The 21,563-nt window shown below is 44.6% G+C and overlaps 2 protein-coding genes across 5 annotated transcripts; one reads left to right on the top strand and one right to left on the bottom strand.

Annotated features, from left to right (window-relative positions):
* Nucleotides 1–377: 377 nt before the first annotated feature.
* Nucleotides 378–12,802, bottom strand: VCF1 (VCP nuclear cofactor family member 1). Of its 3 annotated transcripts, none has more exons than XM_084647058.1 (4): nucleotides 12,777–12,802; nucleotides 9,513–9,609; nucleotides 3,144–3,206; nucleotides 378–1,024 (listed from the first exon to the last, which is right to left on the bottom strand). In XM_084647058.1, exons 1-4 carry the CDS (start codon nucleotides 12,785–12,787, stop codon nucleotides 788–790), a joined length of 408 nt encoding a protein of 135 aa, XP_084503184.1. In that variant the 5' UTR covers nucleotides 12,788–12,802; the 3' UTR covers nucleotides 378–787. The 3 variants fall into 3 exon arrangements, with proteins under 3 accessions (XP_084503184.1, XP_084503183.1, XP_084503185.1); XM_084647057.1 differs by lacking the exon at nucleotides 12,777–12,802 and adding an exon at nucleotides 12,320–12,528; XM_084647059.1 differs by lacking the exons at nucleotides 3,144–3,206; nucleotides 12,777–12,802 and adding an exon at nucleotides 12,320–12,531.
* On the top strand, nucleotides 12,770–21,422 carry MTNAP1 (mitochondrial nucleoid associated protein 1). Of its 2 annotated transcripts, none has more exons than XM_084647051.1 (5): nucleotides 12,770–12,849; nucleotides 16,249–17,832; nucleotides 18,292–18,399; nucleotides 18,632–18,748; nucleotides 20,027–21,422. In XM_084647051.1, exons 1-5 carry the CDS (start codon nucleotides 12,846–12,848, stop codon nucleotides 20,053–20,055), a joined length of 1,842 nt encoding a protein of 613 aa, XP_084503177.1. In that variant the 5' UTR covers nucleotides 12,770–12,845; the 3' UTR covers nucleotides 20,056–21,422. The 2 variants fall into 2 exon arrangements, with proteins under 2 accessions (XP_084503177.1, XP_084503178.1); XM_084647052.1 differs by lacking the exon at nucleotides 12,770–12,849 and adding an exon at nucleotides 14,931–15,135.
* The last annotated feature ends 141 nt before the right edge of the window (nucleotides 21,423–21,563 follow it).

Below are 21,563 nucleotides of genomic sequence, written 5' to 3'. Positions count from 1 at the left end.
ATAACCTCAACACCTTCTGAAGTGTTGAAATCAGCTTTCCTTTTTACTGTGCATCTCAGAGTGGCATGGTAGAGCATGCTTTCTGAACATATCCAATGCTACCTGTCTCTCAAGTGGTCATACTGCTGAAGTTCTTTTCATAGCTTGAATTTCAGCTGTTTTAAGTTTTCTTCCTAGTTCTAGAGAAGGATTTTCTTGTTTGTCTTACTGCTGTGTGAAAGACTAAACAAGGTAAAGTTTAGCATGCCCACTAAGCTACATGAGATGTTCTCCAATCTTCCAGTTACAGTAATAGTCAGTGATGCTTGTAACACTAAACATTTTCAGCAAATGTCCCTTTAACTACTCTCAACCTTTACAAATAATACTTGATCATGGAAACTTGTTCACTAGTTTATTGAAATTAAAAAAGATTTATAAAACTGAAGATGAACGTTTGAAAGGACTTTACATAAAGCAACACTTGCTAACAAACAGATTAGGCAGTCAATCTGAATTGGACTCATTATGCACGCCTATAATACAGATGTGGGTTCCTCAGACTCATCGTACATGTATTTGATACCAACCCCAAAAAATAATCCTATAAAAATTGCTTCAAAGCCCCTTTTGCATTGCAATAGTGCAGCAAACCACAAGTAAACAATTTCCTGTTAACCTGTTATTTCAAATATAGACTGAAAAGGCAACAGGCGTTTTGTGCAATTTCATTTTAACAAACTTTAAGTTGAAATATCAAATCTACACAGTGCTGTCCCTTCACAGAAGGCAAGGAACTGCTGGTTCATCATGTAGGAGGGCGGCCACGGTTCTGTAAGCTGTGGAAGTGTGCCTCCTTCAGGATCTGGTTGATGTGGAAGTAAGGACCTTGACTTAGTGCAGACTGCTCGTGGAAGGAGGGGGGGGTGATGGGACTGGATGCTGCAATTATCTGGTTTAAGCTGGTTTCGGGACCACTTCCTCTGTCAGGGCTGTTGATGCTGCTGCTACTGCAGCTGCTGCTGCTGCTATCGCTGCTGGAGGACTGTGGAACAAAGAAAAGGTTAACCGGCAGGGAACATTTACATTTTTCTCCTATGCATATTTATACAGCTTGATTAAGAAGCATTTTTCTCCAGTTCTCCCTCCCACAGAGTTTCATGGTTCACAGGTAGTCCAGTGGACAATTCAGGAAGTAAATCCACTGAATGCCAAGAAGGCCCATTCAGTTGCTTTAGTGACTGTCAGACTAATGAGAAATTTCAGGAAGCCCAGGTGATGTGCAATTGCATCTACTAACCACTAGGGCTATTTGACCCAACTTAGTGGAAAACCACAGGTTAACAGTTCTTTGTAACCAAGTGCTCAGACTTCACAAGTGAATTTTAATAAAATTTTGGTCTGCTAAGAACTAGAAAACAGGATTTTAGTAATTTCATACTTCTCTAGAGCTAGGTGAAAAGTTGCATAAAATTCCCCCTTTTCCCATGTGTCAAAATTTGGTTTGAAACAAGTTCAGAACAGCTATGCATAGCACACGAAGCGAAACACCCAGAGGGACAGGAGACTTGGGGAAAAAAATGCAACAGGGTACTCAGTATACTTGTAGCACATTTCCACTATGTATTTGCAAGTTAGATTTCAGTCCTGGTTCTTAGTTTTCTGCAACATAATGCACTTTACACTGCAATACTGCAGTGAGAAAGTTACCCAGATATCTATGTTAGCCTCAAGGCTACTAAGCAGCAAGCCACTAAATCACTTTCACATGCAGAAAGTAAGACAGAACTCATGATTTAGCTTGCATAAGAAGACAGTGTTTTTCTTTAACCAGATTAAAATGTGTATACGCTTTTAATGGTCATGACACCAATAAAGTGTTGTCAGTATTCCACACACAAAGCGTATTTTCTGTGTTTCAAGAGACATCAAGTGGCTTAGGCTAAACAAGTTTAAAGGATAGCTAATATTTTCATGGATTTGCTTTAGTTGCAATTAAACAGTTTCCTGTTTTGTTATTCTCATGTACTGTTCACAATATTGCAGCATTGTGCTAAGTGCTTAAGAATCAAAGTGAAAATGTCTAATTTATCATCCACTCAATTAAATTTAAGAAGTGAGCATTATAAACAGAGTAGACTTTAAACATTCTTTAATTGAAAGGTATGGTTAGTAAATTAAAAAAAATTTTTACATTTTAAAGAGTTTTTCCACCTGAAAATGTCCCTTGATCTTGGCATACATTACTTTGATGAAAAGGAAAAGAAATGTTGGCAAATATATATGTATGCCCGTAACAAGTCCATATTGTCCCCAACCCTTGGTTTGATTACAAGGCCACTTCAGATTTTTGTATGAGGTACCATCATACAACTAATGTTTGTACTGTACAAATCAAGATTTGGTAGCCATTATGTAATTTTTTTTTTTTGGTGGAATACCGTTTCTTTAGAACAGAAAGCAGCAATTTCAATGATCAGAGTCAAGCCCAATAAGATACATCTAGTGTGTGTTCGTACTCAAGGAGGCAAACCCACATTGCATAACCTTGAAAGAGAGTTTACTACTGAAGAACAGTACACACTGGGGTTTACTCCAAGATCTGGAGCAATGCTTGCTCACAAATCTCAGACTGCAACTTACATCATCAGCCAGAATTATCCAGGCTCCTCAGGTCACTATGTAAATAAGTGTTTGACATGGACTATGACACTAAACTATAAAGGCAGAGTGCATAACATTGATTTATACAATAGGTTATATTGATTCCACCAGAACAGCAATGAATTCCACTTTGTTTTTGAGCCCAACTGTAACAGAAAAGCAAGAAAACACAGCTGAGGCTGACAGAATTGTTGAGGCTGAATTATGGGCATTTGAAATCAGTGCAAGAGCACTGAGTGTCAGAATTAACCAGGTCAACTAAAGAGAAAGATTTCAAACATACTCTGTTAAGAATGCAATGATCAGTCAATGCTGTATGAGTGACTGGTTATTTTTTCTACAGGTATTATACAAAGTTAGAGTTTACACAAGAAGGGTGTGTAGTGGTCACTAATCCACATTTACTAAATCACCTTATTTTTCATAAACTACTTAATGCATAAAAAACAAACTGCACTTTTACACTCAGCAAGTTACGGCAGCCTTGGAGAAAAACCCACCGCACAGGACACTTTGTTTTCTTTTAGTCTGCTTTCCTTACAGTTTTTCGTTACAGGCACCTTCTGAAAATCAAGGTAAAAACTATGATCAGTACTTAGTAATAATCAATATTTAAATTTCAAGTCATAACAGAATACAATTTTTAGGGCCACTAGTACTGACTAAAGACGGTTTCCAGTATCTAAAAGCACTCTAATTTTAACTGTTAGGCGAAAATACAGCAGAACTTGTGTCCTGGGACGTGTTTCCTACTTCTAAGGCTGTTGACAGGTCTCTCCAGTCATCATACTGTTCTCCATTTTTTTAAAACCAGACACAAAAGTCACTAGAACGTGAAGCTCTTTACTGCCCAAATCATATTGAAGACATACCTTGTGATCAGGTTGTTGTAAATCAACAATTCCCTTATATATAGGACCATAATGAAGCAAATAATGTCCCTTATAAGATCACTGCTGAAATCATGATATTATCTACACAACAATAGATGGCTATCAAATGCAAGATCAAGGAGAAGTATCTGGAGAAGGGTTACAAACATCTTCAAAATTAAAGGGCATCTTCAAAATTCCTCTGTTATATCTACCCCATTTTATATATCAATACATATACCAAGTAGTTGTAATGCTTCAGTTTAGCCACAATTATAAAACAGAACTCAAACACAAATGATCAGTTAAGTGTTTTGGCTTTCTTTGCTGTTCTGTAAAGGAGCACCAAGCAATGCCTGAATCACAGAAACTGAAGCATACAGCCCTTTAGACCAGCGTTTCTCAAATGTGGACAACGTGGCCGCATGTGGCCACCAGGAGCTTTTTGTGTGGCCACAGCCTCCTGGATGAGGAGGAGCATGGCCCTCACCTGAGGTTATTAGCAGGGGTTGGGCCCGGCCCTCACACGGGGCCACAAACGTCACAGGAGCAAGCAGCTGGTGTGAGCTCCCCACCTTCCCAGGGGCAGTGGGGCTTGACCTTCAGCTCAGGGGGTGGCAGGCTCTGGCCCTAGGCTCACACCTCCCCTGCCCACCCACCCACCCACCGCCTCCAGCCGCAGGGCCCAGGTGCCCCCATTGCCCCTTGCCCACGCTGCATTCTCTGGCCCCAGGTTTCAGACGCACACTCTGTCCCCCAGCTGTGCAGTGGCAGGTCCTGGCCCCGGGCTCACCCCACTGCCCCCCCCAGCCCCCCCCGCGTCCTCTGGCCCCAGTCCCCAGGATCACACCCCATCTCCTGCTGCCTCCCCTAGTCCTGCCCCATCCAACCCCCCAGACCCCTGCTGCCTCCCTACCCATCTCCCCATCCAGGGCTTAATTTGTCCCCTGGGGCTGAATAAGTCTGTTACGAAAAGTGATATTTGTTCCGTTTGTTACAGAAACAGACTTACTAGCTAGCTAGTCTACAAAATGCAAAAGAAATAAGAAAGAAAGAGACAAGAACATGTAAAGCACCTTATTTGTTTCTATTCGGTTTAAGTCCAGTAAAGCAGGGGTTCTCAACCCAGGGTACGTGTACCCCTGGGGGTATGCAGAGGTCATCCAGGAGGTACATCTACATATTTGCCTAGTTTTACAACAGGCTACATAAAAAGCACTAGCAAAGTCAGTACAAACTAAAATTTCATACAGACCATGACTTGTTTATACTGCTCTATAAACTATACACCGAAAGCATAATATTTATATTCCAATTTATTTTATAATTCTATGGTAAAAATGAGAAAGCAAGCAATTTTTCCAGTAATAGCGTGCTGTGACACTTGTATTTTACGTCTGATTTTGTAAGCAAGTAGTTTAAGTGAGGTGAAAATTGGGAATATGCAAGACAAAAATCAGACTTCTGAAAGGGGTACAGTAGTCTGGAAAGGTTGAGAGCTAATGCAGTAAAGAAGAGAGACAACTGTACATTATTTTTATTGGCTCTGCAAAAAACCCCAACATAAATAAATTACAATGATTTGGACAGGTATATGTGCATACTTATTTGTTTTTCCTAAAGTATTTTAGGAAAAATTGTCGGGGGAGCTAGGTCTGATTTAGACCATCATTCTCAGAGTCTTCTGAGACAAGTTTGGAAGTAGGACTAAGTAAATCATTTTGGGATCAGAATTAATAGCTGCAGATACCACAGTAGCATTTGTGGGAGCTAGCCTAGCTGCAGTGCTTGGCAGAACCATGTTCAGATTCTCAGAGCAAGTACCAAAAATAAAATAAAATAAAATAAATAAATAAATAATTTAAAAAAAATCACATAACAGTAACCCACTCAGTTGATGGAGCAATATTTCTGAAATCCAGGGTGCCCTGTCCTCAGCCTGACTAACCAATGATAGGAGCACCATTAGGAAATGGGGTTAACGAAGAAAAAGATTATTCAGGAAGGAAAAGCGTAAGTCAGACAAAATAATGAAGATCCCCATTCTTCCTCAGGAGTGAAAAAGTTCTTCGTGCTCCTCACTGATGATTCTGTTCCTCATTAAGGGTTCCATCCAACACCCCTATAAACCACTGAATTGGCCACTTGACACCAGGCAACTTATAAGATCAGCTACAGTACAGTGCAAATCCATATATAACAGACTATACAAGAGGTAAAAATACACGCATGTGCATCTGAAGGCAGGACCGACATTTCTAATTTATAAACGGATATTTTTAATCAAGACTAAGGGTACAGAGCTAACCTTTTAGCAAATGCAAAACCACAATCCTGAGCAGGACAGAAAACACGACGTCAAAGCATTCAGAATGCCAGTGCAACAGCCAAGATTTAACATTTGCAATATGCCCTAATATAGCTATTTTCTAAGGTGCATCTGTGGAATGAACTGTACTATAGAAACTTCAGCTCATCCTCTGGGTTAGCAGAGTCTAGGAGTGTTGTGCAAGTAGCATGCTCAGTGCTAGGAAAGAGGAAAAACCCCACATCACTACTTAAATTTGCCAAACAGCCGCGCTGACAGATTGAAGAGACTCTTCCAACTTCTTCTGATGGAGGATTTAGCGTAGCTGGAGTCAACAGCATTGTTTATGTGAAAGGATAGTCCAACAGGGTGGACCAGCAAAGATCGTTTGGACTGGATCTAGCTCACCTAGACAACTGAAGACAAATCTACTGGCCAAACATGAGGGCTACTTAAAGTCAGAAAAATCAACACCCTGTTTGAACGGCCACTAACAACATCAAGTGATTTCTCTTCAGCTACAGCAGCTGTTTTCAACCTGTGGTCCGCATACCCTTTGGGGTCAGCAGACTATGTCTAGGATTTCCAAAGGGGTCCACACCTCCATTTGAAAGTTTGTAGGAGTCTGCAAATGAAAAAATGTTGAAAACCACTGATCTACAGGAACCACCACCTTGATTTTTAAAAAACAGTATATAAATTGCTGTCAAGTGACCCAAGTAAACAAATGGGGGGGGGGGGGAATATCCTGCCAAAATTACTTTTCAGTTTTACTAATCTCTGATAATAGTAGGTATAGTCAAATAGATTTTCAAATTGAAAACATCCCTTTAAGTAAATCAAGCTCTGTATGAGGATTGGAAGACAGAAGTTAGATACATCTTCAAACTGAAGGCAGGGAAGAAGTCAGAATTAGTTACAATTTCACTTAAATACTTTGAGCGCATGCACTCAAAGGAAAAGCACTCCCCTCCCCTCCATTCTTACCAAGTTTAGAGTTACAACTCCCCTCTGCCCCAAATTCAGTAGCCTGGAACTGTTCTGAAATTCTATCAAGCAGAGGTTGCCTTGTTTTCATGGTGATTTGTCAGTTACAAAGCAGAGATGTTACATATGGTCAGCACCCTCAAAGTGATATAAATTAGAAGTATGTTCATGCACCATAAGCACAAGATTCAATTTCACAACTTGGCATGGGAAGTTCTTAGAGATACTGGAATAGTATGAATCTAATTTCATTGCATGCTTGATTCAGTGATCTAAAAATCTTGGTAAGAACAGGAGAAAGGGACAGAAAAGCCTGAAAATTAGGCTCTTGCATAAATTGCATGCATCAGAAGTAGAAATTGTGAAGTTTAGTTCATATGGGCAGATGTATTTTTAACTCTATTGCCAAAGCTGCAAAGACTTGCAATGCACGTGTATGTGTGAAATGGCAACTTCAATATTAGATTCAACAGTTTGACTTCACTGCTGGAATGGCATGTAGAGAATCCACTCAAAGCTCATGTCTACGCTGTCTGTGTGCAGACAATTCTTAGAATCATAGCAGTTACCAATAGCAAAGCTTTATTACATCGTCTACTCTCTCTCTCTGCATGCTTACTACAAAATTATTCCCATCTATGTTTTTACTGCTTTGCCCCGTCTAATGTTAAGTATTCGTACGACAAGCAAAGGTTCTTCAGCCACTCAATTATTCCCTGCCCCTGATATTTTTAAATTTAATTGTTCCTAGTTCAAACCCTTGCTACACACTAAATTCTTCCTCCTCCCTCCACAAAGTTTGGCTCGTCCGTAGCTGCTTGACACCCCTGGAGAGATGTTTCTGTTGGGTAAGTGATTCAATGTCAAATGGAAAGCAGATGTTTTGTGGACTGCTGTTATACCAGAGGGCAACCTCATCCCAGAAAGTCTTACTTCCAGAGAAAGAATAATCAAGAAAGCCCATGGCTTCTATGATGAACAGCTTGATTGTTAAACTTTTTCTACACAAAGTCATGGTCTGCCACACCAGCCACTCCTTTAAGCAGCAAGACTTGTCTGTTTAAAATTAAATAGTTTAGAACTATGACAATAAAATAAAGAACATTTTGCTTAAAATAATGTAGCACACAACTTTTTGTATGGCCAAAATACAGCACCAAGGCTAACAGCTTATACCTACTGAAATATGTGAACCAAAGCTTTTTTTTTTTTTGCCATGACAAACAGCCAGGCTTAACAATAAGTGGTCTACACACACACACACACCATTGAACACATTTAGAAAACCATCTCATTACCATCCCAAACATGAAGGAGTCTCCTTTCTTTGCACACCTTTCCCAGTCCATTTACAGTAGAAAGTTACTGCAATTCAGAAATAGACACACTAACTTCTCAGTAAAAAGAAAAGGAGGACTTGTGGCGCCTTAGAGACTACCAAATTTATTTGAGCATAAGCTTTCGTGAGCTACACCTCACTTCATTGGATGCATTCAGTGGATGCATCCAATGAAGTGAGCTGTAGCTCACGAAAGCTTATGCTCAAATAAATTTGGTAGTCTCTAAGGTGCCACAAGTCCTCCTTTTCTTTTTGCGGATACAGACTAACACGGCTGCTACTCTGTAACTTCTCAGTGTCGACATGTACAAAGATTTAGGCAGCACTGGTCACTAGTAGCACAGTTTAGGAATAAGCAGTGGAAATAAGTCTCAAAGCTAGAAAGACAGTACTTTGCCCTTGCCTAGCACCTTCCTTGTGCGGATCTCAAAGTGCTATGAAAGCAACTAATTCAGGATGCGATCCAATGCCCAATGAAGCCAATGGAAGCCTTTCCACTGACTTCAGTGGGCATTGGGACCTCAATTTTCAAACTACCCCTGTGAGTTAGGCAACTATAAACAATGTTTTACTGATGGGGGAAACTGAGGTACAGAAAGGTTAAGAGGTTACCCAATGTCACACAGAAGACACATGGCAGAGGTAGGAGGAGAATCCAGCAAGCTAAAGTTCAAGTCCTATGTTAACCACAAAACTCTCTCAAAAAACTGAAATACTTGGCATCAATGAAGTACTTTGCACACATTAAATGAGTGCTATTGCTTACTAAGAGCACTGTGTAACACTTACCAGGCCAATAGAACCATTAGTATAGGGAAGAGTGCTCATTAGTTCGATCACTTTTCGATCATTTGTTACTAACAAGTATTAAAAAAACCAACGGAATTCGTAAGTAATGTGTACAGCCAGACAAAGCAACCACATGTTCTTGTTACTGAATCCTTCGATTTGTTGTCTTCCCGATTACGTTACATCTAATTTCAGACTGTAAACTCTCTAGGGGCAGAAAATGTTTCTTTTCTAGCTGTAAAGTACTTAGCTTACTTTGACAATATATTTTTGCACAGCATCCAACAAAGTAAATTAGTAGTTATAAAACAATACATACACACAAAACCATTTAAGTGGAAAATAACCAACTGCAATGAGAAACAGGCTGGATTTCCAAATTGTGTTAACAGAATCCAATACCTGAAGTGCAATTTTGTGCCAAGCCTCAGAATTTTATATACAAAATATGTAATGAAAAAAACTACCAAGTTTTACTTAGCTGTTTTCTATAAATGTGATTATACACATCACAGCAATTATTCCAGCTTAGAAAATTAAGTGAAATGTGGAATCTAATCGGAAAACATTTCACCTCAGTATCCCAAGATTCCTGAACGACTGCATTTCTGGTACTACGCTTTGTCTGTGGGATGTGGCCATCTTCTTCACTACCATTCCGTCTCCTCTTCCTAAAGAAATTTATGGGAAAAAAAGTTAAAAAAAAAAAAGTCAGCAGCTCATTCACAATTTATAGGACCTCATTTTGTAGTCAACCCCATGGACATGTGACTGAACAAACAGCAAAACCCACACACTGTAACTACTGATTGGATTCCTCAAGAAACCAACAACTGCTTATGACTTTTCATATTTTTCTTCAACTGCTCACCACAGAGTACTAGGAAATACATCTCCCTCTCTGTGTGCCCAGCTGGAGGCTTTCAAGCCAGTCCAGGGGATTTGGACTCATCTTCCATTAAAATGAGAGAAAAATATGTTTAAATTCTTTAGACTGCTTTTAAGCCTTAGCCATGCATGTAAGACGCTTATCTAATACTCAGACATTTCTAAAAATGAGCCTGGTGTTTCTGAATGACATCCGACTAGAAGGAAAGCAGCAGGGAAAAGGATGGGGGTGCCTAAGTTTTCAGTAGCTACCCAATTAAATTCATCTTGCTTATATGGATCCTGCAGTTAGACACCCATGACAACTTGCTTTATTCTCTCAAATCTGACAGCATTTGAAGTTAAATAATGTTCCTGGTCAACATTTCTTTAAACACTGAATGAAAGCATCCCAACTGAGACTTTGAAAAACATAACACTAAAGGCCAGTCCTGTTAGTCTCTCACTGTTTGGGATGGTTTTGCCATCCTCTTATGACATCACTGTTGCTTCATGATATTATGAAGACAAAACATAACAGCAACCAAGAGGTATTTAACATTCTAAGATGCTGGCATCCCTTTATAAATTGGCAAAACCTTAATACTAGCGGCACATAACCTTTTCCCATCATTTATACAATGATGATAGTACCCAGCAGGTAGTCAGAATCAGAGCCCCAACATGCTGGGTGTTGTACAAAATCTAGACAAAGCTTTTCTAGCTTCTGGAAAACAATACACACCACATGATGGGCTTAAACACAGCACTTATATTGGAATTTGTCTATAAGGACAGAATCTATACAAAAGCCAAGTTGTTATTTGGTCTGTGCCTTCTGGATCACAAATAATAGTGCAGCTTTATTTGTATTATTGTGGCACCTAGGAGCCCCCAGTCATGGAGCAGGAAGCCGCTGTGCAAACAGCACAGAGCTAGTCCCTGCCCCAAACAGCTTATGTTCTGAGTATCAGACAAGAGATAGATACAGATGAACTGGCAGGGGTGTAAAAGGAAGCCATGGGAAAAGACTGATCAGCAGGATATGATGTGATCTCAGCACACCAGCAGCCTAGCCCTTGTCAAGTTTTCTGTAGCATTGTGGCAAAGGAAAGTTTTGAGAAGGGATCTGGAGGAGGATAATGAGGTTGCTTTATGGATGTTTATGGGGAACTCCCCATAACTATGAGAGGCAGCATGGGAGAAAGATGCTAACACATGGGTGATACAGGCTGGCATTGTGAGCCATCAGAGGTGGGAGTCAACGTTATTACACTGAGAGAGGATAGGTAGAGTGGGACTGTGTAGTGAAGGGCCTTGGAAAGTAAAGACAAGTAGCTTTTTTGATATAATCAAGAAGAGGGAGCCAGTTGAGGGATGAGAGAGGAATGACATGATCAAGGTGATGGGCTAGGAAAGTAATCTTTGCAGCACCATTCTGAAAGGATACAAGCACAGGGAAGATTGAATTTGTCAAGGCCAGAGGAAAGGATGTTGCAGTAACTGAGATGCGAGAGGCGCTGGGAGCCTGGACAAGATTTTTAGCTGTTTAGATGGATACAAAAGACTGTATCCTAGAGATGTTACGTGGAAGGAATCCGCAAGATTTATACGTAGTCTGGATGTGAGGACCTAGAGAGAGAGGTCAGGGGTGAGGACAACCACCAGGTTATCGGCAGGATGGTTTTGTTATGCACAGCGAGCAAGCAAGCAAAGACATAGTGGAAAGGGCTTGGAGAAGTGGGAATGATTAAGAGTTGTTTCAGCCATGTTGAGCTGATCACTAGACATTCACTAGCTGTCAGAGAGAGGCTGTGTAAGGGTACACTGCCCCCAGGCCCTGCTGTGAACTCCTCCACCCTTATGCTGCCCACCTAGGGTATGTCTACATTGCAATCAGACACCTGCGGCTGGCCTGTGTTAGCTGATTCAGGCTCCTGGGGCTAAAAGGCTGTTTAATTGCTGGGTAGACATCTCCCATGAGGCTCAGGCTGGACCAAGTGAGGGGGGAGGGTCCCAGAGCTCAGGATGTAGGTTGAGCCCCAGCACCTACACAGCAGTTAAACAGCTCCTTCATCTGAGCCCTCAAGCCTGAGTCAGCTGCAGGCATCCGACTGCAATACAGACATGCCTGGGGGTGGGGTGGGGGCTGCGTAAGGGTGGGGGAGATCCCTCGCGCTGCCCAGGGACCCCTCCCCTCCCCCATGCGGTCCCCTCCCCCCTCGCGCTGCCCAGGGACCCCCCATGCGGTCCCCTCCCCCCTCGCGCTGCCCAGGGACCCCTCCCCTCCCCCATGCGGTCCCCTCCCCCCTCGCGCTGCCCAGGGACCCCTCCCCTCCCCCATGCGGTCCCCTCCCCCCTCGCGCTGCCCAGGGACCCCTCCCCTCCCCCATGCGGTCCCCTCCCCCCTCGCGCTGCCCAGGGACCCCTCCCCTCCCCCATGCGGTCCCCTCCCCCCTCGCGCTGCCCAGGGACCCCTCCCCGCAGCCCGAGGCCGCCCCCCCCCTCGCTCACCTCTGTCGCGCTCCCCGCTCGCTCGGCAGCGGCTGCCGGCAGCTCATGGCGGGGCTCCGGGGGGCGGGGCTCAGAGGCGGGGGGTGTCTCCGGCCGGAGCCCAAGCCACGGCCCCGCTGCCAAACCTAAGCCCCCGGCCCTGCTCAGCTCTCTCAGCCGCTTCCGGCGTCTCCGCCTCCTACGCAGGCGCATTGGCCATACTCAGCCCCCCGCCCGCGCCCAGCTTTCATCTGCGCAGGCGCAGTGCCCACAGTCGGGCCTCTTGAGTCCTCCCCGCAGGCGCACTGTCCCGTCCTCTCGGCACTGCCCTTCCTGCGCAGGCGCGAGCACCAGACCTCTCTAGTCCTGCGTAATGCACCGACCACGCCCCCACTGCCCTACGCAGCATTTCCGTGTTGCGCATGCGCGTTGACTACGTGCCGCTTTTATGCGTGTGTCTACAGGCCAGACTACCGACCTGGTGCTCATGCGTATTCACCACAGCTGGTCCCCGAGGCTTCCGCGCATGCGCTTCACATCCACCTAGATGGGTAGGTGACTAGTGTCTTGCCTGTCCGGAAATGTAATTTTTATTGAATCGTAGACGGGAATTCCAGGCAGGAATCTGACTCCTCGCAGCGCCTCAGCCAGGCTGGTACAGTAGCATAGTGTCAGAAAACGGCATTTAGTATCCGGCAGGATTGACGTCACCCCGCTGAGGGCGAGGGGAGGCCCCCTAATGCTTGCGTTGAAGGGGTCAGCACAGCGGCAGAATGGGGAGGGAGGTTAATGTGTGTGGGGCCCCCGCAGGGCCTGTGCTGAGTCCCCCTTCAACAACAGCTTTATCGACACGCTCAGGCAAACAGCCCCCTATGGGTCCCCTTCAACAACAGCTTTATTGACACCCTCAGTGCAAACAGCCCCCTCATGGACCCCTTCAACAACAGCTTTATCAACACCCTCAGGCAAACAGCCCCCTCATGGACCCCCTTCAACAACAGCTTTATTGACACCCTCAGTGCAAACAGCCCCCTCATGGAGCCCCTTCAACAACAGCTTTATCGACACCCTCAGGCAAACAGCCCCCCCATGGGTCCCCTTCAACAACAGCTTTATTCGCAAAAAGAAAAGGAGGACTTGTGGCACCTTAGAGACTAACCAATTTGTTAGTCTCTAAGGTGCCACAAGTCCTCCTTTTCTTTTTGCGAATACAGACTAACACGGCTGTTACTCTGAAACAGCTTTATTGACACCCTCAGTGCAAACAGCCCCCTCATGGAGCCCCTTCAACAACAGCTTTATTGACACCCTCAGTGCAAACAGCCCCCTCATGGAGCCCCTTCAACAACAGCTTTATTGACACCCTCAGTGCAAACAGCCCCCTCATGGACCCCCTTCAACAACAGCTTTATTGACACCCTCAGTGCAAACAGCCCCCTCATGGAGCCCCTTCAACAACAGCTTTATCGACACGCTCAGGCAAACAGCCCCCTATGGGTCCCCTTCAACAACAGCTTTATCGACACCCTCAGTGCAAACAGCCCCCTCATGGAGCCCCTTCAACAACAGCTTTATTGACACCCTCAGACAAACAGCCCTCCTCAGGGGTCCCCTTCAACAGTAGCTTTATTAACACCCTCAGGCAAACAGCCCCCTATGGGTCCCCTTCAACAACAGCTTTATTGACACCCTCAGTGCAAACAGCCCCCCCCACGGGCCCCCTTCAACAGCTTTATTGACACCCTCAAACCGCCCCCCCCATGGACCCCCTTCAACAGTAGCTTTATTAACACCCTAAGGCAAACAACCCCCCCATGGGCTCCCTCTAACAACAGCTTTATTGACACTCTCAGTGCAAACACCCCCCCATGGGCCCCCTTCAACAACAGCTTTATTGACACCCTCAGGCATAGAGCCCCCCCATGGGCCCCCTCTAATAACAGCTTTATTAACACCCCTAAGGGTCACCTGTAACCAATGGCTTTATTCTGTTTTAGAGGCTCCTACTGGTGTCCATCACCCTAGCCTCTGAGCATCTCCCATGCGAGATTTGAGACTGGCAAATGAGATAACAACAAGGAGACTGCAGGGGTAGATATTGTCACTGCTCTCCCCTGGGGAGCAACTTAAATCATCAGGATACCGTCCTGCCTCCCCTTCTTGTCCTATTTTTTCATATTGAGAAGCTGGTCACTAGCAGAACGCCTAGGTTCAGCAGCTGCTTTCAGCGTTACCCAACTCACGATTGTATCACACTTGTCACGGTATTTTGCTTAAAGCCCCAGCTCCTGAAGTCATGATACTCTCAGCCTTCGTTTACAAACAAAGATATGTTTCTAGCTCTCGCTGTTGCCAAGGAAAGCTGGAAAAGGTGATTCCCCCCCCTGCCCAGCTCAAAACCCAGAAGGCAAATTAAAAAAAAATAAATAACCACCCCAACCCCCAAAATATATTCTTTTTAAAATCTCATGATTTTTAGGCCAATCTCATAACGTGGGAGGGCTCTGGAGGGGCTCAAGATTTTTGAACTCTTGTGGTTTCCTTTGTAACACTGATGCTGCAAGCATCACAACACAGTGGGAACTAGCCCCTTGTTTCTGTCATGTGACAGGGTCAGGCAAGCTTCAACAAGAGCTTTATTAACGACCCCACGTGAGACAGCAGAGCACCTCTCAGAGCAGGGGGAAGAGGATGGATGGAGCAGCTAGCCACCAGGATAGAAGGGCTCGTGGTTCCCCGGGGAACTGCTGTTGATGCAGCCTAAAGGCTGCTGGAGCACAGGGCGGGAACTAAAGCTGCCCCGAAATGCCACATCCCCCTGCGTCCCCACTGAGCAGGTAGGCATGAGAGCAGCTGTTCCTGCTGCAGGAGGAGGAGGGATATTTTTGGAGCAGGGAGCTGCTTTCCCAGTCATGGAAGGGGAGGGAAGAGAGCTCAGCCAGGAAGTTGTTGCTCTCAGAGCGACTGTCACTGTGACAGAAGGCTGGAGTAGGGAGGTGTACTTTTTATTTTCACATCTGGCTCACAGACAGATCAGGCAGCACTCAGCCCTGCTTTCTTCTCCCCACTGCCCCCAGTGCATTTATCGTTGCAGGGGGCTTAGGAGTCAGGCAAACACTGCTGCTTTTTTACTTTGAGGTTTTGTGCCTCTAACTGCTCGAGGAGGGGGAAGGGACACCAACACTTCAGCAGGAGCCCTCGGTCATTGCAAAACTCAATCTCCTTCCCCTAGGGCTGAGTTTTTTTGTTTTTTTTTTAAAGAAGGTGCAGAAATGGCAGCATGAATGAGTTATACTGCTCAGGGACCCCTGCCGTCACAAGTGCAAAGCTCACATGTGGCTGAGGCAAGGATCAATCATTCAAGGTTTAATGCAGGACATAGGCAAGTGCCATGCTTAATTAAGGACATGTTTTATGCATGTGACCCTGGCAAGTTGCATTCCTGTGTAAGTCTTGCAATTTTGGCCAATCTAAGGCTTTCTCTACCTTTGTACCTCAATCTCACTCAGCCACTGTCCTATTTTTACTTGGGAGTGTTTTTTTCTCTTCAAGGGTGTGTGCTTTCCTTTGTTTACCTTAAAAAGAAAAGGAGGACTTGTGGCACCTTAGAGACTAACCAATTTATTTGAGCATGAGCTTTCGTGAGCTACAGCTGTAGCTCACGAAAGCTCATGCTCAAATAAATTGGTTTGTCTCTAAGGTGCCACAAGTCCTCCTTTTCTTTTTGCGAATACAGACTAACATGGCTGTTACTCTGAAACCTTTGTTTACCTTGTCATATTAGACAACAGGATAAAATGTAACTTCCTTGTGCTAACTAGTCCCTGTAGTGGGCTCATTTCCACTCCTACCTACCTTTCCTGAGCAGCATCTCACCCTAATTCCTATCACAGGGTCTATTCTTGCTATGACACATGCTAGTAGATAATGCTTTTTATTTTTCTTTCCAGACAGAAAGATGGCAGGTGTCCCCCCAGGAATGGAACTGTGTCCCTATTGTAGGAAGCCATTTAAGCGACTGAAGTCCCACTTGCCACACTGTAAGATGGCAGGAGACACGAAAACTGCTTTTGACTTAGGCAAGGTGGCCTCTCCTGACTTGAAAGCATCTCATTCCAAGCCAGTTAGACTCTTGGCTACTGAGAAAAAAAGGGGACAAAGTAAAGAGAAGATCACAACCCCAGACAATAGCTCAGAAAGAGAAAGTAAGAAAAAATCCTTTGACACAATAGGGAACAAAGCAGAAAGGAAATTAAACCCCTTACAAATAGGGGGTACTGCTGGATCAGAAATAGCTAGCAACTTGCCTGCAGAAAAGCCAGGTAAAAATACAAAGCGGCAAATTAAACTGACTTCTGAAAAGACACACAGAGATGAAGGAATGACAGTAGTTCAAGAAGAGGCCAGAATGCACATGAATGCAGCAGAGAAGAGGACTTCAAAAGCAAAGCAATTACCCACCAAACAGAAAAGCAGAAGTAAAAATACTTCTCACGATGAAAATTCAGCACCTGGTGGCATTTTGGAGCTTTCTTCTTTGAATAAGGATGGAAAATCTGCTTCAGAGTTTCCTAATGACCCAATAAGATCTTCTGCAAAACAGAAACAAAGGAAGGTAGGGTCTCCAACACAGGAGGTGGCTGGTTCTCTGGATTTACCCACTTGTGATCTTGAAAGTACTCCTAGGTCAGCTCTTGAGGGAGTGAAAGTAGTTATTGAGAAACATCGTGTCAAAGTGCTAAGAGGTAGGAATGAATCCAAAATTCAGGGCACTCTGGCAGACAGTGCTACCACACGTAATTGTACGACCCACGGATGGTATCTGGAAATGCTGGCTCCAGACTGCTCTGAAAGCCATGCAGACACAGTCCAGTCTGACCATTGGAAGAACATGAACGGTACGGGGGCCATGAACACAAATGCTTTTAGTCTGGAGGTTGCAGAAAGTAATACCTTGCGTGGAGAGAGAGAAAAAGGCAATTGTTTAACTGCAACTGAAATGCACGAACTCAGCGATCCTGGAAAAGCTGACTGCAGAAAGAGCCCTCATGGCCTCGTTCTGCTGGACAGAGTGGCTAAAAGTGAGACAGAAGAGAAGCAGTTTTACTTAAATGGTGATGTGGATTCTAAGGCCTCTTTCTCTGCTTCCCTCACCAAGAAGTCCCACCTGTCAGTGAGAGAGACTCTCAGAGGAGCCAGTGAAGGAATAGCCAGCAACTACCTAGCCTGTGTGCAACAGTTTCTGGTGGATGAAAAGCAGATTGCCTTACTTTCCAAGTCTGTTCTGAATACAGGGAGAAGAGACAGCAAGCTGGCTTTGAAACAACACTTGTGCGACACCTCTGAAAACCAACCTACTTGCCTGTTCCAATCATCTGGCAGGAACATACAGGCAAGATCTATTGGACTGGAGTGGTTTCCAGAATTGTATCCTAGTTATCAGAGGCTGAGCATGTTTCCAGGGAGACCTCTCCAGGAGGACGCAGAGATCAAGATCAAGAAGATAGAGCCTGGTTTCTTGGAAGAACCGCAAGGTAAAAGGAGGCTTTCAGTCACCACTTTTGAGATGTACTGCATAGTGACCACTGATGGGCTACATCCATTATATAGAATCAGGATTCGGTGGGGGAAACTTACTGGGTGACTGCTCTTTAAGTGAGCACTCATTTACAAGCTTTTCCTGGGGGACCATAACTGCATTCACTAGGAATAGCATGGCTTTCCATGGAAAAGCAAGGTTGCTTCCCTCAATGTGGGTATTGTTTTTCCTAGGCAGGACACACCTCTCAGTGCAGCATAAGATCTCTCCAGTCCAGGGGGAAGGGTTGTATGTTTTTCCTCCCCGAAAGTAGCAGGGAAAGCCGCATTATTGGAATCATTTTGAACTATGGTAGAGAACAGTCTGTGCGTAGAGTACAGTCTGCAGACCGTGGTGTGTGTGGGCAAAATACCTAGCCCTCTTTTCCCACCTGACTCTTGTGACTGTTTTGTAGCTCCCCTCATAGAAAGACGTCTGATGGACGTAAAGCTCAGGGAGCTGCCTGCCTGGCTGGCAGCTTGCGACTTCTCTCCAAAGGGACTGCTCGGAGCAGTGCAGAAAGGTGAGCCTGGATCACTTGCTTCTTCTCTGTATGTTAACTTGTCTGGAGCCTAGTCTAAAAAAAACCAGCAGTATGTTGATGTGAGAGACAAGAGGAGTTATTTGGCATGAGTTATCTTCATGTAAAAGGAAGTGGCTTGATTGATCCAACCGTTTGGCTTTTAAAGTTACAGTAGTCTATCAGCCCTAATTTGAGATGAATAACCCAGCTGGCCCTGTTTCTATTTCAACAGCCTGGAGCAGTTACAACAACAAATACATCAACGTAAAGAAGGGTGGAGCTGCTGGGATCTCCATGCTGTTGGCTGGATATTGCATCCTCAGCTATGGCTGGAGATATGAGCATCTGAGTAAGGTTTTCTTTTTGGCGTGTGTCTCTTCCAAGCAAATCCTCCTTCCATTTTAGAGGGGGGAAAAATCTCTTTATTAGCCAAGTGATTTCAGGGTTATGAACACTAATACTGGAGCTCTCTGTCAGGGAACTGACAAGAGCTATCCATCATTTATGGATTTTAAAGCCTTCTGGGGGAAAGCAAAAGCTGACATGGTGGTGAACATTAGCCTAGGCTGGTTGGTGGCTTCATGCCCTGTGATTAATACTCTGCACAGTAGGAACCGGGCATGTTACAGAGGCAGTGGTCTCATTCCCCAGCTGGTAGAAGGGAATACCCTACTTTAGTCAACTCTGAGCCAGCTGGTCTATGAAGGGAGTGATGGGCTCTGAAGAAAGTGATAACTATTCCTACCTGTCCAGAAGGCTGGTGACGATGGTGCTGGCTTCGAGGGATTGAGAACATACTGCATTCCCTTCCCCCTTGGGAAATACATAGTTTATCCTGCATACTTTCCTGTTTCATGTAGTTTCTAGGACAGGGCTTTCCTCACACTGCTGAATTTAAGCAACTTCCCGTCTTGCAACTGTTTTTGCAAGAGCTGCTGTAGGACTCGGAGTTAAAGGTTAACGTTTGTAAAACGCTTTGAAGACGAAAAGCCTTAAGTTATTTAAAAACGTAATTTCCAGCCGCCGTCCCCTTTCAGTCATACAGCTCTTGTCAAAAAGGCCAGTGCCTGCTGCACACATGTCAATCTCAGCACCTTCCCGTACTGCATTGAGCAACGTGACTACACAGCGGTGTCGTGTTTGTTCACTCATCCTCTCCCCTGGGGGAGAAGCATGTGCAGTGAAGTATCTTGGTTTGGTAGGATAATGGGGGGGTGGGTTTGTGTTTATGTTGGGGAAAGCCCAAAGAAGCGTGCCTTGTACTTGGGCCGGGCACATGCACAGATACATGGAAACATCTAACCACTTGAGCTTGATGTGTAGCAATATTCTTATTGCTACTAGCTGGGTGTAATTAGGATTTAAACTCTTCATTCCTGCCACTGTGTTCTCCTCCCTTCCTCCTTGAACTATCATGCTTCAGCTGTCTGGCATAGCAGAGTCAACCTGCAGGAGAGAATTAAGGTAAACCAAAAAGATCAGTTAAACCCCACTCCAATAAAGCAGCTTAGACACTTATGGTCATTTGAATAGCTAGGAGGACTTTAAACACTACCAGAGAAACATTACTATTCTACACTGGGGTAACATAGTGTGGCGTTAACTTTGTATTTCTCACTCTGTAAAGAACAAGATCGCTGGCGCAGGTATCACTAAGGAAGGCACGAGGGCATTCAAGGACCAGAGACAGAAAATACCAGACTGCTGTGTGAGAATCAGGCATGGATCGTACGATCTGCATTCGAATACAACACAAGGGATTGCAGGACAGCTCTCTCGTCTGTTGTAATCAACGACATTAATTTATTGCTAAAGGAAATGCTTTTTATTTACCCTCGTGTACCATGTACTATTAGCCAGAGGGGGTAGGGGCACATTCTGCCTAGACTGACAGTTTCCTTAGAGCACTAACAGGAAATTTGAGTTGATGTTTAGTATCTAAGCAGCAAGAGCTGGATTATAGGACAGAAACTGGAGGATCAAAACCCAATAGCTACTGCTTTTAGCCCATATCAAATCTGAATCTGGTTCCGTATGTTCTAGGCCCATGAGAATGACTCTGGGAAGGGGGAGAACTACAGGCTCTTGCTTCCCAGCTGTTTTAAATTTGAATTGCAGGTTCCAGTGTGAATATTTGGCAGAGGGTCCCAGCCAATAAGAGGAAGAGCAATAGTTTGGAGGGACTAGCTGCTCCCATCCCCCAATTCAATTGTAAAACTAAGGTGGTACAAGAGGCCTGTTATGGGTGCTTGGAGGGGGGAAGTATTTTAACCCCTGGTCCCATTCCAAGTCCCACATCGCATTGATGCAGATCAGTGTTAAGCAAGGCATGCTGTTTGACACTGGGCTGCGTGAAAGTGTAAAGAAATAGGATTAGGCCCAGACTTCATGCTCTGCAAACCCTGGCTTGTTTAAGGATAATGATGTTGGCAAGTCAAGCACTGTACAAGCTAAGACAGATCTGGTCTGAAAAGTTACAAACCGGTGGTTTGACTGCGTAGAAATCAGGGTAGGAAAGAGCCATTCTCCCCCACACTTCGCACACCCAGTGCGATGGAAAAACGGCATCCACACGGCCCGGTCTCTCCTTTGTACACAACATGCTGGCCTGTCAAGGGCTGCTTCAGTAATGACCTGTAAAGAGGCACTAAAGCAAAGCAGAAGGAACATTAGCACTGCAGCATCCTATTGCTGGCAGAGGACAAGCCATAGTATTCAGTATTCAGGCTGCCCTTTGGATAGAACATCACCCTTCTAGAACAAACAAGAGTGAGTGATTGGAGTAGTGTTGATTCTAGCCTCCTTGAGCTGGCTAAGATTTTGTTTCCTCTCCAGGACAGAGGGGTTGTAAAAGTGTAATGCAATCATGAGAGGTAGAAGAATGGTTGGCAAAAAGCTTTATTACAAATAAGTTACAGAAGCATTCAAAAAACTCCTCCTCTTTGGGAGAAGAACAAGAGTAAAACCACATTTCACCAAGAAATGACTCTCCCCTGCAATAAATCTCCGCTGTATTTTCTTAACTCTGACTTTGTACTGTGTTCTCTTAAAATGCAATACTTATCACGTCTTCCACTGGAGGCTTAATTTGCAAAGCAGCTAACAAGCCTTAACACCCCTCTGAGGTAGTGTTAGCCCCATTTTACAGAAGGGGAAACTGAGGC

Source organism: Lepidochelys olivacea, assembly GCF_965140295.1.
Source record: "Lepidochelys olivacea isolate rLepOli2 genome assembly, chromosome: 14".
Lineage (NCBI taxonomy): Eukaryota > Metazoa > Chordata > Testudines > Cheloniidae > Lepidochelys > Lepidochelys olivacea.
This window is presented reverse-complemented; position numbering and strand designations above follow the sequence as displayed.

What these genes read in the sequence shown, in the direction of transcription:
- VCF1 (XM_084647057.1), bottom strand. Translation starts at nt 12,366, where the DNA reads ATGAGCTGCCGGCAGCCGCTGCCGAGCGAGCGGGGAGCGCGACAGAG. An exon ending in GAGCGGGGAGCGCGACAGAG is followed by an intron (nt 9,610 to 12,319) that starts GTGAGCGAGGGG and finishes AAATTTCTTTAG; the next exon opens with GAAGAGGAGACGGAATGGTA. An exon ending in AGGAATCTTGGGATACTGAG is followed by an intron (nt 3,207 to 9,512) that starts GTGAAATGTTTT and finishes CTTGATTTTCAG; the next exon opens with AAGGTGCCTGTAACGAAAAA.
- MTNAP1 (XM_084647051.1), top strand. An exon ending in TTTCTTGGAAGAACCGCAAG is followed by an intron (nt 17,833 to 18,291) that starts GTAAAAGGAGGC and finishes ACTGTTTTGTAG; the next exon opens with CTCCCCTCATAGAAAGACGT. An exon ending in CTGGAGATATGAGCATCTGA is followed by an intron (nt 18,749 to 20,026) that starts GTAAGGTTTTCT and finishes CACTCTGTAAAG; the next exon opens with AACAAGATCGCTGGCGCAGG.